We start from the raw sequence: 20,731 nt of genomic DNA on the forward strand, positions 1-20,731 counted from the left end.
GAGATAAGGAAGAATATTACACAAATATACATTGACGATGAAGTGAAGACATTAGGACAACAAAATCAAATGCAAGAAACAAATGTAGGGGATACTCTTGTGGAAACTTCATCATCAGAGAATGAAGATAGCATGTTGAGTTGTAATAGTAATGACCCTAAATTGAAATATTTTGTGGGAATGGAAATAGAGAAAGTAAATAATTGTATCTGTATTTATCAAAGAGATTACATTGAAAAATTAATAGAGAAGTTTTGTATGAGTGATTCAAATCCTGCCAGTACCCCTGCAGATGTAAATGTTGTTATTTCAAAGAAAATGGATGAAAATATTATTAATTTTCCATACAGAGAAGCTATAGGGTCCTTGTTATTTTTGAGCTCTGTTTCAAGGCCTGACATTTCTTTTGCTGTAAATGTTTTGAGTAGATATGTAAACGATCCAAGTCAACAACATGTAAATGCCATTAAACGTGTTATTAGATACCTAATAAATACTAAAGATTTATGTATATGTTATGGAGAAAGTAGTGATCTCACTGGCTATTCGGATTCAGATTTTGCAGGTGATGTAGACACGCGTATGTCTACTACAGGTTATATTTTTAATATGAATGGGGGACCTATAACATGGTGTAGCCAGAAACAGAAGACTACTGCTCTCTCCACAACTGAAGCAGAATTTGTAGCTGCTTGTGAAGCTGCAAAAGAGATATTATGGTTACAGCAATTATTATTAGATTTAGGTGAAAATATTACATCTGTTCCATTGTATGTTGATAATCAGAGTGCAATTAAGTTAATTAGCAATCCTGTTTATCATAAGAAAACCAAACACATAGATGTGAAATTTAATTTTATAAGGGAAAAGGTTGAGTTGGGTGTAATTAAACTAAATTATATTCCTAGTAACAGTCAATTAGCAGATATGTTAACTAAAGCGTTACCAACTCAAGCTTTTATCTATTTAAGAGATCACATTTTGTTTTTCTTTTCACAACTCTAATTTCAGTAGGAGTTTATTTTTTTTTATATTTGTACCTAGTTTAAATTTTAGTGGGAGTATTGAGCAATTTAAGTAAAATAGTCTTTGAAAATTTAACTAGGTGGCAACACTATATTATATGAAGGTTGATTGTAACTAAGTGTTCTTGCTGTCATTCATCTGATTACCAAATAAAAGTTATATTTGTGCTAATTACTATCGTTTCTTTGATAAACGACCCATAATCCTTCATAAATGTTGTATACATTAATATGTTGCTGTGAATAATATTTTCTCTTTATAAGTATTGCGTCCAAATGTATCGATTATCAGTGATACATGTTGTATGTAGAAATGTGACATTGTAATGTTTCCTATTACCGTAAAAAAACTAAAATTTAAACATAAATTATTAGCCATGAATTTAATAAATTTAGACGTAATTTTATATATACAGTAATTTCATTAATTCATAACCTACATAGTAGTAATAAAAATAATTAATAATCAATAAAAATAAAATTAAAACAAATTTAAAAAGTTTTGTCCCCATGGTAGTTTACATTTAGCGCTGGCAGGATTTTCTCGCTGTATTGCGATACTGATTCGTTGAGCGAGGAAAGCACCTGGTCATCTGGATAGAACAACAGGCGCCAATTTAAATCCTTTTTTTTTAATTTCATATAAAAGAAAGAAGATTCAATGCTATTAAGAATGTTGCGTGTGTAAAAGTGTCTTAGATGAGCGCGTACGCTAAGTATGTAAAATACGCTTTTTCGTCTCTGAATCTCCGTGTAATAAAGGGTGCACTTGTATCTACGCAGACGCGAGTGCATTGTCTTGGATAAAAATTTAATATTACGTAATATTAACACCCCGTAAGTTGATAAAAGAAATCAGCCAGTTCCGTTAATTTTAACAATAAAAAGAGTGTATAATTTAGTGGTTGCGGTAAAAGGTATGCCGTGAATGGTATCGCGATAAACATCGAGCTTTCGGCGATCGACGTACAAGGGAGGAGCTTTAATGGGAAGTTAAATTAATTTTATTTACTTTATCATTTTGCGAGATTGTATAGGAGGTTCATATCAATAATTGGTTTGTGATTGGACTGTCTTTACTACCAGTGTGAGCTTCTTGCTCAAACCTCTTTTTACTCGTAAAAAACATCTTATACATGTTTTCATAGTCTGTGGATTGTAAAAACAAAACAATATAAGAATTTGTTGTCGTATAGATATATTCCTATGGACACAGGAGGATTACTTACTATATTAGATAGACAAATGATTGTAAAACAGATAAAGAAGTCCTGAAAGAGAAAAGGGTAAAAGATCCACTGATTTATTTTATTGCGATTCTGAATAAACCGTTCTGGTTGCCTGATGTTATTAGCGACACTTTCTGTTGTCAAAATAACTTTACTTATAATTTTTTCTGCGAATAAAGCGAGAGGCATAAAAAAATCTAGTAAAGAAAATTAAAACCAAAGCACTCGTTTAAAATCTTTTAATGTCAGATCGGCATGTGAGGTATATTATGACTAATATCGCGTGCCAATAGTGAAATGCTTCGGCGTGGTTTTCCCCTGACTCATTGTTAAAGCTTTTCACACGAGTTTGACAAATGATAGGAGCAATGTAAAGGTTATCTTTAGGGTCTTATAACTTATACACGTACCGATCCGCATTGGCGATATGTAATAGTCCTTTAGGCTTCTTTCTCTAATGTTGAGCGTTACCAGGTTGTTTACCACTTGACTACTTTTTCTATGTGCTGAACTGAACATCAGTTAATGCTACAGATGTTCAGTAAAGCAAAATACAGTGACGAAACAGTCAGATACTGAATTCTGATCACCTCATAAGAGATAAAATAATCAAGTGTTACAGTAATCTGTGGCCAATACCGTGGGCGACTCGTGTTTTTTTTTATCAAAGCGCCTAGCGGTCTTATGACTTAGTAATTGAAGTTTTTATTGGCATTTCAGAGTTTTCCAAGCTACGCTATTGTCAGAGCTTTTTCAAGGTTTCAAAGCTTTCTGCGATTTATATGGATTCCGTTTGGGGTTATAGACTGTTGTAAAATGAAGATATTACGTTGGTTGTTTCACTAAAAGATATTTACAATAATAATATGTGTAGTGTAAGGCCCCTTATTATTTAAAGTGTAAAATTTTTTAACTTCATTTTCATACACACATTTAATTTCATGAATTACTAAAACGAACAATAAAAAAAATTCTTTAGGAAACTGTGAAAGTTACATTTATTAAAATCTTAATAAAGAATCCATTTATTACTAAAATATTTGAGAGTGCTTATAACGAAAGCTTCCATTTTGACATAAGTAATTTCTCATTAGACATCAGTCATAGTTAATTTTTTGTTCCGCTTTTAAAATAAATTGTCGTACTATTTTTAAGAGTCCATTACGAATGCCACAAAATATGACGTGATATGCAGTAGCTAATGACACAGACTTGTCATACTTGGTACAGTTGCGTACAACAGACAAAATGACAATTTTTTTATTACGATTCAACTTTCTTCTTATCTGGCCTTTAGTTTTTAATTTTCCGGAGAGAGCTTTATTTTGTTCGTCTATTATCAAATTGAGATTTAATTAATTAGAATGCCGTAATAGCGTTAGGATATCAATAAAATAATATTAAGCTTCTATCGGTTCATAAAACATTCATTTCTTATTAATTTGGCAAATTTTGTTTTGTCTTTGGTTTTTCTGGAGTCTTAACTTGTTTAAGAGCATCTTAGAATAGCGTATAATAAAATTGATAATTTTGAATACGGATCTAAATTATAAAAAAAAACGTTTGCAGTGCTGAAAAAGCGACAGAAAATATTATATTGTCATTCGCGGTACGTCGAACGACGAAGCTATACAATTATCAATAACAACATAATTAGACATATTTTTAACCTGGTTCTATTTGAAAGAATTAAAGCAGTTTGCTTTTAACTGTCCATTATCAGTTAAAAGGCTACCCTACAGGGTCTAGAGTGGGGTGCCATCCCCTTGTGCCAGGGAGTGACGTCACTTTGGAAAATTGTTCTTTATGAAAAAGAACTTTATAAAGCCCATAAAAGCAATCAGTTTCTATAATGATTAAATAAATTAGACATTTTGTGTATTATAAAGATATAATACACAAAATGTATTATAATAAAATAATAGACATTTTTCATGATAATACATTTTGTCTATTAAACTGACTAAATATAAAATAGTACATTCGTAATGTATTTACGTTTTAATTCGGCAATTGTATATTTTGTTGGTTCGTCTAAACGCGCGCGAGTAAAATATTAGACACACACTATTGTGTGATACTCGCTAGGTCCAAAACAATTGATATTCGATAATAAATATTAAATTATATTATTAATGATAAAAATAATTAAAATACACGTTTCTTGGCCATAATTTTTTATTAAAAACACCATTGTATCGAAATCTTTTACTATACAAAGCTTCAAGCGTTTAATCAATTGAATAGCTTAAAATCTTTCCTTTAAAGTAGTTTCAGTATAAGTATGGAATCTATTTTTCATTCATCATCCATTTATAAGACACGCCTAGCTCGAAAAATAATTAAAAATAATTAACGCTTTCACTCGGTTATTAATCATAACTGCCTTTTAACTGTACAAGAATCTTTATAATACTCATGCGCGATAAGATGCATCATGAGTTTGTTTCCATTGTTCGGCAGTTTTAAGAATTTAATCAATTTTTAATACTTTAGTTTTACCAAACCGAAAAAGGATTTTTAGATTTTCGTGTAGCTCTTCCATCTGTGTACAGGATTTGATTTGTACTGAATAAGTCCCGAATGGTTGGAGAATTTTTCTAGACAGAGAGTTTTCAGAATATTAACTGAAATGCCTAAGAGATCCAACGCCCACCGCAATGCCTCAGTAAAAAAATAGAACATTAGAACAGAGTGTCTTCCCCTTAGATATAGTTAGTAGTGCGATTAGACACCGACTTATGTTAAATGTCCTAATTCCAAAATTTGTATATATAAATATATAAAAAAAAATTATGTACTTATTTATTTAGTACTCCTACAGCTAACATAAATTATATATACTTACAAACAAATATACTGAGAATATAGCAAAAGATCGAATACATAGATGATACATACATTTAACAGCAAAAATATTTAAAAAAGGGAACAAACAAACAAAATTAATTTAATACATTTGACCAATTGTGATTTGATTTATTTAACTAAGCCTAAATTAGTTGAGTTGTGTGATGATGTAAAAGTGTGTGCACGTGATGGTGTGTATGTGGGGTGTGCTCATGATGTGTATGATTTTGCGCTATGGATATTCTTAACCTAATAAATATATAAGTAACATTCTTAAAAGGCCGGCAACGCACTCGCGAGCCCTCTGGCATTGAGAGTGTCCATGGGCGGCGGTATCACTTAACATCAGGTGAGCCTCCTCTCAGTTTGCCCCCTGTTCTATAAAAAAAAATCTCAGTGAAGACATGTATTTAAATAATAATAATAATCTTTATTTCTCACAAAACATATTAAGTTACAACTATTTATTAGAAATTAGATTTAAGATTATTGGAAGTAACAATACATATTTGTTAATAAAATAACTGTCGAATATACGAAAAGATTGCGGATGGAAACAGTCCTCAGCAGAATGCATGTATCCATCACAATTCTGCCGTTACGAAATTGAAACCGCGTATGATGCCTCTGGGATATAAAATTAAGTTATTGCCTCTGATTTTTCACTCAAGTATAATTTCAATATCGATCTTATCTTAATACTCGTCTGTATGCAATTTTGATCTTTTACAATTATTTATGGAGATATAAAGCTTTAAAATTGATTTACGGCTTTTTACCGCGGAATATCCCAAAGAGCATACATACGCAGCCAAATTTTAATCTGTCAGTGTAGCCTGGAATATAATTCAGAGTATTATAACATCACTATTTAAATATTTCTTTTTACATAATCATTTTTTAAGTATAAGCGTATGTTTAGGCACAGTAACTCATCTCTTTTCAACACAGCGTAAACATATCACGAAAGAAAGAGAACAGCACAGCACAACTAGGAGTGCAATTTAATTTTAATAATAATTGAGTTAGACTTTTATGTACCTAAAGCTTTATGTGACCTCAACAATAAATGTTTGTTGCAGATAACAACGTAGACAGTGCCCATCGACAGATAGACCAGAAATCTAATCAATGGTTTGGTGCGACCCTTACGAGTACAGGCAGAAATGGGCCTATTGTGGTAAGTTCTATATAGTTTTTACAAGGCCACCAAATATGCAAGGTTTGTCAACCGATTCAGTCTCAGTATTTAAGTTTAATCAATGTTGGCGTCGTGGTTTGAGCGTTCTACTCTAGTTAAGGTCGTATGAACTATGGCTGAACACCAAAGGACATTGTTCACATATGCATTTTTAAAATTCTATCGCACGTTGTTGGAACATCTCACTTAGAAATCAAGATGTATTTATTTATTATCAATTAGTAATGCCGTTATGAACTACAGATGCTGGATTCGTTTGCATTTGTTTATTATATATAATCTCAAAAATAGCAACGTATTAATAACAAATTCTTCCCATTTTAAGCTTTATTTTGACCACACACAAGAACCATTTGCAAAAGACAATGGTTATATTGTTTTAAATGAATGGCATTTGCGAAGACGTTGACGGGTGACCCCATAAGAGTGACCTATAAAGTTTATGGAACGACTACACCCTTCCTGCTCCACCCAGCAGACATAATAAACTTGTCATTTAGTTCATATATAATGTAGTGGTATGGTTGAGGTACTAAAGGATTTGGGGCAAGTGATTTGTTTCTTGTATGCAGAAGTAGGATTTTGAAATAATGTGTTTTTAGTTAGATTTATATTAAATTTATCAGTTTCGCAAATAAAGTGTATGTCGTAAGAATTGTCAATGTGTCTGATATAAAAATGAACTCTTTTGTGTATAAAATTAAAAGAATAGTTGTTATCAGCCATTTTAATTTTACACCGTAGGCTAAGATATATCTATTATATATAAATTACGCGTCACGTTGTTTGTGCGCTATGGTCTCATAAACTAATTAACGGATTTCAATCAAATTTGCGCCGTCTGCAGTTTTATTTAACTTATAAGTAATTCTACTGTACGTGTGTATGTCACTGAACTCCTGTTAAACGGCTGGACCAATTTGAATGCGTTTGGATGGAGCCCTGGATGGTCTAGATTAGATAGACAAATCAGCCCTGCAGATGCAGTCGGTACTTAGTTTAACATCCTAATCGCTTGAAATACATGGGTAAACGTCTGTCCAGTTCCCTCGTATATACGTACATATAATATATGCCTAAAGATAAAGACTCACTGAGGTGAGCGTGACGTGGCGTCGTCCCATGTAATTAACTCTGTATCATCACAGTGACCTTTGCTCGTATAATTTGCCAAAATAACCATCAATTTGCTACGAAAGTGGGTCAATCGAGTCGAAATGGGGTAAACTTTACGGCTTGAGGACGTTTGCGCTATCACTGATGGGGTCAGCATAATGCTGAAAGCCTTTTTATTGCTAAATAAAATATCTTTTGGTGCGAATAATTAGAAGTTAAAAGTACAGTTTTAATATGGTTCTTCTGTCTCAAAGACAAAGTAAAATTGCCCTTGTTTCATTGAAACAACTTTTACAAATAATAAAAAGTTTTTACGTATTATGAAAAACGCCATTAAATATCAGTATATAAGCAAGCAATAGAGCGAGGAAACAATGCTATGCCAAAGAGACTTAATTTTTTAATTTTCAGCATTTAATAAATTTATAAACAGATTTGGTCAAAGTCTAAGATTATAGCTTTTGTAATTTCTATAATATCAAAATAAAACAACGCATCTCTCCATAGTATAGTCCTTTTATTTAGATAATCTATGTATCGTAATTGAAGTTTCTCATACATTTCTTTGCCTAAACATCTGATACTTGGCCTAGTGGTCGTAGGTTTGATCCTTGCATAAACTTTCTGGATCAGACTGCGTTACACCTAAAAAGTCGACGGTGTGTGGCACGGCACCTATTAGAAATATCACGGAACAGATACGGAAATCTGAAGCCCACAACTAAAAAAGGTTTCAGCGCTATTTGTATTAACGTCTAATACGTAAAGAGGGAATTAGACCGCTTACTCACATGGTTATTCATGCGGTCGGCTCGCTTTCAATCCCTCACTTTTTGCATTCCCCGCGATCAGTCAAGCTTCGAGGATGCTTTTTGCCCGTTCCCTTATGGGGAAGGAATTTTTATTGGGGTATGCCGAATTAGTGCAAAAACGGTACCTTCTCAGGCCGTTGTTGCAATTTGTTTAGCTGTTTTATTTCATTTGTAATCGACGTGACTGGGATGTCTGATGCCGTATATACAGGCTGTTGGGAATTTCTGAGCATTTTTTATATCTAATCTAATATTACGAATTAAGGGGTGTTTATTTACAACACACAAATATTCAGTATTTACAATATTCTTAATCTACATGATAATTTATTTATTTACACTTCGTTAAAAAAATTGCTTATAAAAACAATTTAAAAGGTATTTGGCAACGGAAGGCCTTTTCTCTAAAAAAGCAGCTAAACATGTATAGAAAAATAAAAAAAGAATCACCAACTGAGAGTTAATGTACAAGAAGAGCATAAAAAATAATAAATAAAAACTATATTACATGTAACTACTAGAATAACTAGAAATACTAACTAAAATTAAACTAAACTAAAATCTTAAACGGGTAAAAATATATTATTAAACATTTAATGTTAATGTTATATAGTAAATGAATCATGATTAATTATGAGGCAGAAGAGAAATGTTGCTCTCTATACATATTGCCTTATTTATAAAGACCAAATCAATTCTATTTAGTTGCATTACTTTGGTTTATAGGTAAATTTTAGCAATATAAATTAGTCATATACAATTTTTTAACACTGAAAACTCTGGAAGTGTGAATTATCTAAACGGTTACAGAGAGAACTCCCTGTACTAACAATGCAAACTTATAATTGTTAGTCGATCGGCGAGTTTTTACTACAATCGTTTATTTATAACAAATTGCTTGGATAAGCTAATGTTATGCGTTTGTTTGTATTCGCCACACGCGATTCGAGTTGTATTAATATTTCATTGCATTCTCACGAGACGCGTTCAGGAGGACGTGCTAGTTTAATAGATATTTTTAATAATGACCCAACTGTGCAGTGTATCTGGCCTTGGAACTCCTGAACACTTGATATCAGACGAGCTTAGTCTATAAATTCATAGTCTATATATTTTTTTAAATTTTAAATGTAATTTTCTGTTTCATTGTTATTTCATTATGCACTTCTAATATCATAAGAAAAATAAAAAAACAAATACCTACTCAGTATAAAAATACTGAGTAGGTAAATACCTACTTTTACGTTATATATATATATAAAGATACTCACAAGATTTGCCTGGGAGAAATCGCTTTAATTTATGTAACCTAGTTTTTATATGTACGTTTAAGAAAGTGTAAATAAATAAACAAAATAATCTAAGTACATGTTTGCCACATTTTTCTCTGAGCCGTAGATCAGTATACCGGCGACACATCGTCGATTGTAATTGCAAATCCATCGCGCGATAAATCATTAGATATCCAGTCGTATCCGTCGCATTCATCGTGGCTCCATGGAACAAGAAGAACTAGAAAATATATGGAGTCGATTAAAAATTAAAAAATGTTCATTGCAATATCTTGAATTGTTACATTTTATAACTTAAATACTTGAGTAACTTAAAAAATAAAATCCTAACCCGATGTTAGAATATCATACCTTATCCATTTAATTATTTTGTTTTCTTACTTTGCAAGACTCCTTAACTACTGACATAATAACAATTAAAATAATACAAAAGTATTCTAAGAACACACAGAAATTTCAACAATACATGTGTACAATTTGATGAGTACAATTTTAAAAAGACCCCACACAGTCGCACTATCTAAAAGATAATTTCACACCTCTGTTCCATCAAAAAGAATAATCACTGTACAATCTTTAACCTCCCATCCTCATTCTGAAACCTCTGATGAAGGATAAATTCAAGTACGACTTGATAAGCTGTATAAGGCAGCGACAGATCGGTGACGAGATAGACAGTTTCTTAGTACCTGCATTGTTTACTTGTCTCCACTCACACTACCACGACTTCTAAGTATTGATGCATTTAATATGACGTGGTGGAAGAATGATGCTAAGAATATTCTTCGTCGTATTGTCATTGCTAGAGCTCTGTAACTTAGGAGTGATTGGAAGACTAACGACGATCTTTCAAGCTTTCATGTCAAGCTTTAAATATCCAAAAACGACTTAACATAAACGACTATAACATATACATTTATTTATTTATAAAAAATACAATCTTTTCCTAGCAGGTAACCCTAAATCGATATGAAGCCAACAAATGAAAAAAAAACATGAGAAACTAATTTGGAAAAAAAAATATAAAAACACCAAAAATTAACTAACTGTAGGCAATAGAAAAATAGGACTTTTGCTAGTTTACTCAACGGAAAATGACAAATGTCCGTTAAACTATGTAATTCGTTAACTAAAGTAATACAGCGAACTATATGTGCCCACACATATGGGCACATGAAGTAACGGCGAACGATGTTGTCTTCTGACAACATCAAACACATTGAAGTTAAGGCACTGCTGCATGATTGTCCATGCAAAACAATCAACTACATCACAAGAATTAAATAAAAGTAATAACACAAACTACGATAGTGATTACAGTATAACATAACATTCCACTGGAGTAACTGAGGAAAAACGTCTAGTGATATACCCAAAGTAACCTCTAATTCAAGAGGACCAAACATGGAATCCCTTCTGAAAAATCCTATTCCAGCTTGTCAGCCAAAATTCTCGGTTCGAATACTTTTTGCTGACCCTCTTTAAATTTTAAACTCTCGGCGTGTCTAAATAAATTTCGGTCGTCCCGTGAAAAGGGTATTTAAACAAATTGTCCGCTTATTTGTCAGGCATAGTTGAGTTCTTGTGGCGCTCCTAATATGGTGTCTGCTGACGGGTGCGCATCTCGAAACCTTATATGGTACATTTCTCTTATTGTTTTCATTTGTGTCTCAGCATGTTTTTCGATACCCCTTTTTGCGGAAAGTCTAACAGGTAATAAATATGCTTATTTCAATGTTGTATTTTAAGCTTTTCATTCCTTAGCTTTTTCTTTGTATTGTGACTTTTTATCGTTTTCTACTGACGTTATATTTTGAAATCCAGTGTAACCCTTATACATAGTAAAGTATTCCCGATTAGGCCACTGTAGAATATACCACTATAGTAGGCCACTATAGTAGAAATAAACTTTGAAACTCTAAATTTATAGACTATATATAACTCCAAATAACTGGCCAGAAACAGATACAAAATTCTATATTAAAAAAAATGTTTGTGTTTTTCATTTCTACATTCAAGGGGATTACCAGCTCGTGGAGGAATATGTGTGTGTGTGTTAATTTATATTTTAACCATATACCTAATTTAATATTCGTACGGCGTGGACGCAGTATCCTTGTATACCATAATAGTAAAACAAGATGGTCAAGAAATCTGATTATTATCAATGAAATTACAACACTCTATTAGTAATTTGTTCAATATTCTATCCGTGTATCAAATGAAAGGAAATTGGACACGCGTGCGCAGGAATTGTAGCAAAAACCATTAGTGATGGGGTTATGGGGCTTCGTTATGAACTATTATGTTTTCATTCGTTCCGGTTAACAGTTAATTATTATATTGTTGTGTTTGGGAAATTAAGGTTTCGATTAATTTCATTGTGAGAAAGAATGTTTTGTGGAAAGAAAATTAATTTAAAAGGATTGCATGTTGATAATCTTAAATATGTGAACAGTGATTAATTTACATGTAATATAATAATAAAACATTGCAGTGTTGTAGCTTCAGTGTGCTCATATATCATATATAGTAGTAAACGTAATGCGTTTTTGAGTTAAGCAAACCCTACCGACAATACAAAATAATAGAAAACAAAGCTAAAAATTCCTTATTATACAAATTATTTCTGCATAAAATATTTACCGTCGAAAAGCAACAAGAATCACAGCTAATTTGCCCATTGTGCCATTGTCAATATGCTCTGCGTATGATAAAAGATCAATAAGAAAATTATTACGTTTCCTGTTGAGGCGTTTGCGCAGCAAATAGGCGTGATATACTGCGCAGGCTTTCATTATTATGTTGAGTGGTCCAAACTAAAGACGTTTTTAAATTTTCAAAACATTTTCAATACTTAGTATTGTCTTTTATTAACATAACTTAAATTCAAATTATGTTTAAATAATTACAAGTTTACAATAATACATAAATTTAATCCGTTAAAAAAGTGTTTTCTTTAAATTTTCAATACATTGTAATACAATTGTGTACCAACTGCACCTAACAGATACCTATGTAATCAATCGGTTAGAACTTTACTTAACGCAATAAATAATTCAATTTTAATTTATTATCAACACATACTTGTGTAGCTGACTCTTATATTTATGACGTATTATAATCCACAAATACTATTTTTATGATGAAGCCTGTAAGACCTTTTATTTTGACGAAGCTTCGCGACCCGCTCCAGCTTCTCTCTCGGACTTTCACACGTCGGGTTTTACTTTGCAATATAATAATGTGGCGTCTTCAGCTAATAATACCCCATTGTCCTCCAGGCACAGGCTACAAGATATTGAATCGCTATAAATACCATATCAACGAGATAGCTATTATTAATCTTTATTGCAACGGTAGTTTTAGACAATTGAATCTCTGTGCGATAAGTTTGAGATTGCTGAGTGTTGTTTTATGTAATGCGAGACTTATATTAATTAATAACTAATTGGTAGCTAGAATCTTGGCCTAATTTTGAATTTCAAAAGGCTTTTTAATAGGCCTAATTGAATTAATAATTTCAAATTAAATCTTATCCAAAGAACTTTCTTAATCGTAAATTTTATATTATATTTTTTATATTCCATCTTTTGGAATTGTTTTTTTCTTGTTTTCTTTATCAATAATTTCACTCCTAATTTTTGTTTAAAACTTTATCTGGAAGAGATTGCTGGAAAACGATAAAGCCGCTCTGGTCCTATTTATTATTTAACTGTAAGTGTTTTGTAAATAAGTAATCCTACCAAGACGATCCGATAATTAAACCAAATAAAAATGATTTTGCCTCTTTGCCTTGATAATATATTTCAATATTCCGCACTGAATAAGGGACCATGCTCTCACATTCTCAACAATTCTTTACTGTAACATACGAGTATACTAAAAATACATTACAATGCACTTTTCGGCACTTCAAAAGGTTTTAAAACAAAGGTCCAAGTTTGGTGTTCCTTGAAAGGCTTTCGAGGTACTCAATGAAGGTAGCTATACAAGGTAGTGAATAAACGTCTAGCAGACAAATTGATGTGATTTAATAGTCTATTGTATGTGGGATGTATGCGGCTACAGCTTAAATGGTTATCAATATACTGGGATAGCCTTTCCTACTAAGTTTTCTCTTCGTTATCGGATTCAGTAATCTCATCTATGAAAATACATATAAGCAAAACCTCATTTTAGCAAATAAAATTAAATAGTCTTTTTTTGTTGTTTGTTGTTGTTTTTATTTTGTTTTGTTGTTGATATATAAAAACTTTGACACAAATTTCAGAAAGATTATTTTTTTATTTACATATATTAGATTCTGTATACTACACATTTTTTTAATGGAATAGTGGTGAAAACGAGCCCACGTGACGCCAGACTAATCGCAGTCCATGGACGCCCATTTTTAGTGGATGGGTTGTCGGATTTTTGAACAATTGGAGGTCGTCTCTCTCAGGGAAGACTCCCACCGGAGTCGATTTCACAGTTTGCTAGTTCACAAAAGTACATGATTTGTGAACGGGACTGTGGAAGATTTCTATCCATCAAGGCCTTTGATTTGTCTCGTACGGTGTTGAAACGGGAAAAGAGATCTACCCAAACAAATTTTCAGAACACATACCAAAGCACACATTAAACTTAAAACATTATTTCAAATGAATATTCACTTGTTTAAGGTTTTAAAAAGGTTTAATATAACCTATATTTGGTAATTTTATTTACAATACCTTGAAGATAACTCGTTTCCCAAGATTTCCGAATGCGTAAGTCAAGTTTCACGATAACCTTGCAGCTTCCGCTTGATAACTCTTCACGGAAGACAATTTATCTAATTTATTACTTAATATATTGTGTCATTTATTGCGGTCCTAGACGCGAAAGTCGTTGATAATTAATATGGAAGGTTACATTAGTTTATCGGCGGAGATTTATTTGTACTTAAGTTTTTTTAAGGCAATGTTATTGGAGATTCAAACGGTACAAGTTGTTTGTTGCTGTGAGTTAAAGGATTTTTTTTGTTTTTTTATAGAACAGGGGGCAAACGGGCAGGAGGCTCACCTGATATTAAGTGATACCACCGCCCATGCTGATAGTATACGATGCTAGAGGGCTCGCGAGTGCGTTGCCGGCTTTTTAAGAAATTGTACGCTCTTTTCTTGAAGGACCCTAAGTCGAATTGGTTGTGTTTTCAGTCGTTTGTTTATCGTTTAACTCTTAGAAGTTGCCGTTTTACGCTTCCAATCCGTCGATTAATTCACTGAGAAATATAAAAGCTAAACTTTTTCATACTAACTTCAAAGAAAGACTGCTTTCGAGATACGCTATACGCACAGAAAGGATTTCGTCACTCGACTTTACAAGTGTAGCAACAGCTGCGTGCGACACAAACTTTTCACACACGAAAATCCACAAAAGGAAATCGGGAACAAATCAGAGTTCTATTTCTATACGGTTACCTTTGCGGGCCTGTCCTTATTTGGAATGGATCATAACTGCACAGGGCAGTACTACAGTTAATCTCGAGTTTCCCTTTTAAAGATCTAACGGCTCGGGACAATTAGAGGGACGTAAGAAGTGGTCAAGGGATTGTAGCCGAGTTCTATGTAGGCCTCGGGAGCTTCTTCTCGTATATTTAATTCAATGAGTAAAAGCATAGTAAAGGATATATAGATAGTAATTTTCATCATTTTTTACTCGAAGTCATACTACTTATACAGAGCTCGAAGTCATACTACAGTACTATAAAGAGGCGCTGCTAAGAAAGCAAGAAAGTAGTCTGTTCTTTTTCTCTGCTCATATATCAAGTAAACACTTAGAAAGTAATTTAATTGAACAAATCAGTACTGGTGTATGTATTACCGCTTTGAAAATATGTTGACTTGAAACCGAAGGACCATTTTGTAATTTGTCGCGTATGAATTTCTTTCGTGATACATTACTTAGTGTTATTAACTTTTTAATAATGACACTTAACACCAAAAGCTTAAAGCGGTAATGCGTGTAATCGGTTAATTTTAAGTTAAATTAATTAAAACTGTAAACTCTCGTCAAATTGTAATGCCTTAAAAGTCATAATGACGACAAGAACAATTTTGCAAATTATGAAGTAAATGCGGTTTATAATTATTGCAATTTTCATGCTTGTTGCAATTGCATTCAAGAATTTGAGTCACAAGGAAAAGGATGTCCTTTAATTAGAAAATTATCATTCTTAAATATTAATTCTTATGATAATTAAATTACTAAACCCCTTTTTTGTGCGTAAAGTATAATTATAAAACAGAGGCACACACCTTTTGACAACCTTTTAAGGTGTGGGCCTCAGATTTCTTTATCTGTTTTAAAATTATTTTTCAATCTAATAGGCAAGAACGTGATGAGCCTCTTGTGCCTGACACATGCTGTTGATTTTTTTTACCGGTTTTCTCACAATGTTTTCCTTCGCCGTTCGATTGAATGTTAAATTTTAAAGCCGAGAATCGAACCTACAACCTCAGTTGAGAGTCCCACGCTGAAGTCACTAGGCCACCTCAGCACCTTTGTGTTAATGTACACAAATTCTGATATTATAAAATTTTTTAGATTTAGGTGGGTAGGATCCCACAACATATCACCAAATTTGTATTAACGCTTTTTCATTTGCTTTATACTGCTAAATTGTGCCTACCATAGTAATACAATTTTATTATCACCTTCGAAACTGTTCATTCGCCCGTAATTGACTCCAATCGGGTAGGTCTAGAGTCAGTATCGAGTTTTTCTATGACAGCGATGTATTGAGATCATTCTCCCATATATGCGTACAACTGTACTGGCACTTTTTCTCCCTTTATCTCCCTAAGGCCAAACAGTGCGTTCCTAAAATTAACTGTGCTTGAGTACAGCTAGCTTCGTATCTAATGAGGTTACAACAGGTGGCAGAAAATGGAACAAATTATGAAATCCGAGATCTTGCTTGTAAAATATTGACTTAAATGAAAATCCCAACAACAAATGAAAAATAACTATAACTGGAACGAAAAACTGTACCAAAAATGTTATATTTATTTTATTGAAGTTCGCTACATAATGCTATTATTTATTTATTTATTTATTCATCCATAGTGTATGTTATTTATATATCCATAATATATGTTACAAACTATATTTTCTAATTATGCCTTAATGCTAGAAAATATCTATAAAATAAAATAAAAATCCTAGTAATTGTTTGCTTAGTACTAGGAAAATAGCGGACTAGGTATCGGATAGGCACTTAATCGTGTTCTTTTTTTAAATTGATCAGTCAAGTCAAGTCAGATTTTCCCTGCATTTCTAATGGGTTTCATCCTACTGTAATTTTTTTTCATTTTTTACCATTTTTGAAGGCTTCGGCACTGGTCTATTCCGTATGAAGTAGAGTCAGAAATTGCTTTTTAGAAAGAAGAAAAACTACGCAAGGCAATACATAAAATATATTTGACATATGCTTATAAAATTTAGCGGTGACAATGGTGATAAGTGGCAACTCTTATGGAAGATTAGACGCGCGTGCGCAACTTAAACGTTGTAAAGTGGAATGTTGTGTAACATTACTGTTAGATCAAACAATGGTAGATATGAAGAGTATACAGCGCAAAAATGAGGTTAAGCTAAATGCTGTTTAATCACTTATAAACAGAAAAAAAATGTATAAATAAAAGTTCTTATAATATGCAATCTGTCACATGAGAGACTCACGACACACGACAGTGACATGATGACAGTCTGCATATATACCGGGTCAAATCTTTAATCTTTTCGACATCTGCAGCGCAACAAAAAAATCTTCACATAAATTCATGTACATTCCTGCTTTGGTTCGCTTTGAAGATCTAAGGTTTTCATGTTGCACTCCTAATATATCTAACACGATAGGATACTTCTCAGCGAGCTACATGTTAAATATATTGAATCTCGTATTGCGAAATTATACACGATTGTGTTATAAATCACTTTCGCTTTTGCACAAAATCCTTTCCATTTAGCAACAAATCTAGAAAATCGTCCATAAATCACATAGCGGCACTCTTAAATCAAATGGTACAAATATTACGAAACTTTACAACTTCATTGAACACCCATTATGATTTACAACTGCCACCATTGTGTGGTGACAAATGGGTCAGGTAGGTCAAATAGACATTGTTCGGGAATGTGTTACAACATTATTGTAAGTTCTAACAAGAGGGCTTTGTTTGTAGATTCTTTTGATGATCCGTGCATGTGCAAAATGTTGTTTTCCTTGTTATTTCGATGATTGTGGTAAATTAAATATAGTCTATGAAAAAATATATTTGGAATCATTTTAAATGTGGAACAAATATTTTTCGTCATCGTTTTCATGTTAAGTATTTCAATAATAATAAAATCTGTAATTTATCTTAAGAATTTAGCGTAGCATATAAGGAAACGTTGAAAAATTTCGTATCGATTCAGAATGCTTAATTTTAAATTGTTTAATGTACCAGACAGCAATAAACTGGCAACATTAGCCTATTTCTCGACTATTCTCGTAACTGATTTGGGTCAGAGTTGTGTCAATTGGGCTGCTTTGTGCAATCTGCGCTGATTACGTCAAGAACATATTGAATGTTTGAACTGAGTGTATTTTTAATACACGTACTCTCTAAGTGCAACGATTTGTACCAACGTGGTACAAATCGTTGCACTTAGAGAGTATGCTTATATGAAAAGCATAAGTTAAAGTATCTGCTGACCGGTACGCACTTTTTCAAGCTTGAAATAATATTTTTTTAATGTGTCTTTGTAAAATATTTTACGTTATAAGACATTTTATTTCTTTAATGATTTAAACTTCGTTCGTTCGTCGTTTATGAACTTTACCTAAATTTGTGCTATTCAGTATTGTAGAAATAATATTAGTTATTATTACTATTAACCATAACTATTGTATAGAATAGATTGTTATTCATGCGTGTGATCTCGTAGGCCACCAGTGAATTTAAAATAAGGTCACTGTACGATCGAAGATGTCCAGCCGGTGTTACGTCTTCTAAAAATTGTTAAATGGTCAAATACAGCGCAATTAACTCTTTCTGAATGTTAACTTTGTGTTCCCAACATTGCCACCGAATTTTGCGAATTTTGTCTGAAAAAAAAACAACCCAGGAGTCTGATTCGAATTCTTCGCGATTATAAGTATATCCACTACTTATCAAAAGCTTGATATATTCAGTGGGCTGATCAATTTTAAAAAGCATTGTCGAGTGCCTCTGTGTTACCTTATCCGCTATCTTGCTTAACAATAAGCAAAAAATACTAATAAAATCTAAAATTGGACGTATAATATTTTTATTGTATGTATTTACTCTTTATTTTTTATAACATATATGTTTACCATAATTGTCATGTACTTTAGAAAATACAGCTTGTAACACATATGGACATAGCATTATATATGACGTGGGGAAAAGTTGCAGTCTGTTTTGTGAATTTTATTGTAAGGAAAAAAATCTACTTACATCACGTCTCTTAACCCAAAAGTAATGCATCAATGATTATTTTTTAAACGGTTCATTGCTCAGTGAACGGCGAATGACGAATATTATCCTTAAGGTTAATAACCGTATGCTCGTTCGTGACTCAGGCTTTACGTGAATCAGTCTAACTTTTATGTTAATGCGAAGAGACATTCGTAAATGTCTTGATGTCTCACGATGGAGATGAGAATTGTATAAGTATTAGAAATCTCAGTATAGAAATATTTATTTTATATTCCATGATTAAAAAGTAATAATTTTTTTATCTTATCACACACATTATTTATGAAGAGTTTCCAAAAAGATATTAAAAAAAATAATAAATGTCATATTGAATGTGTTCGAAATACAAAATTTTAATTCTCCAAATTTTATGTTACTTATATTTTTATGCACTATTGCAAGGCAATATATCGTTATGGTAACGGTAGGTAAGTAGTCTAAACTCTAAAGTCTCTTATTGTTGCCAAATTAAAATAAATTCTTCGTATCCATACAACTGAAAATTGTTTGCAATTCTTCTTGTTTAGGATATATCGAAATGAAGTATATACTCAGGAACGAACCGCACATATTTTTTTTTTAATTTATTTATTACTTATTACAATCATACCCGTTCACATAGTATCCAAATTTACTAAGTAACCATATTTGCCCGCTTTCTTTTAAAATTATTTTTTCTAACAGTGGTTGCCTGTAAGAGATCGCATGAAAGCGATATATTTCAGTAGACGGTGCGGTCTTGCAACGGTGTTAATTAATCAAATGAATAAAGGCAAGTATTAATAAGGATAATATACTCAACAAGTAATGAATTATTTCTTTTTTAATAAGAAACATTTAAATATATTTTTTGTATAACTGATGCGTGTATATTCACAATGTTTGAGTCATTCGGGTGAGTGTGGCGTTGCCAATAATGGTCCATTGATGGTCCATCGTAAACTCGTTGTAAACAAACAGATGGACGATTTTATTGCTTGCTCGTAAAGCACCTGATTCAGGCCCTTTGATAACATATAAATATTGGTATGTTGGTCGCAAACATTAAAAATAATTAGTAGATTTTAACAACCGGGCCCTTAATTACTATTTGATATAACTACATATTAGTAGTAGTAGTTATTGTTATTAATTATTAATAGCAATTGATGACATTAAATCCGCTAGTTTGCCGATATAATTTTTTCACCTGTAAACTTGCAGTCTATGCAGACTTGACACTTTAGCACCGACTCAACTTTTCTACTGGATTTCCAATAAAAATGAGAGAGTAAAAGGATAAAGATAAAGTAGAAGAACACAAACAAAACGTATGATTTTAGACTTCGTTAATAATACTTAATCTTTATAAAGGTACTATGATTTAATCATCACAGCTGGCGTTGTTGTTTCTAACAGCTCGGTCGCACTAGCTTATTATAATGTTTACTGCGCACGCGCATGTTCTATTTTAATTCGTTTCAGTTGCGAAGGACTGCTAGGGCTATCTATGTTATGAAAAAGTATTTTTCATTATTTTTATATTCACAATGTACATGCATATAACGGCGTCTTAAAACATTGAATACAAAAGAAAATATTATATGAAATTATAAATACATCATTGTAAACGCTCTAAATTATTTCGTATAAGCTTTGGTTAAAAATAATAAGATAAGGCGCGTTTATAGGGAAATGAAAAATATATAACTAGC

The 20,731-nt window shown here is 32.2% G+C and overlaps 1 protein-coding gene across 4 annotated transcripts in view; it reads left to right on the plus strand.

The window, feature by feature from the left end:
- LOC110997394 (integrin alpha-PS2) overlaps positions 1-20,731 on the plus strand; it is an 83,493-nt gene that overhangs the window by 40,360 nt on the left and 22,402 nt on the right. For all 4 annotated transcript variants that reach the window (XM_022265536.2, XM_022265538.2, XM_022265537.2 and 1 more), the window contains exon 3: positions 6,187-6,284. In XM_022265536.2, coding sequence (XP_022121228.2) covers positions 6,187-6,284 — 98 coding nt within the window. The remainder of the gene's footprint in view (positions 1-6,186; positions 6,285-20,731) is intronic.

Source organism: Pieris rapae, chromosome 11 (genome assembly GCF_905147795.1).
Source record: "Pieris rapae chromosome 11, ilPieRapa1.1, whole genome shotgun sequence".
Taxonomy (NCBI): Eukaryota; Metazoa; Arthropoda; class Insecta; order Lepidoptera; family Pieridae; genus Pieris; species Pieris rapae.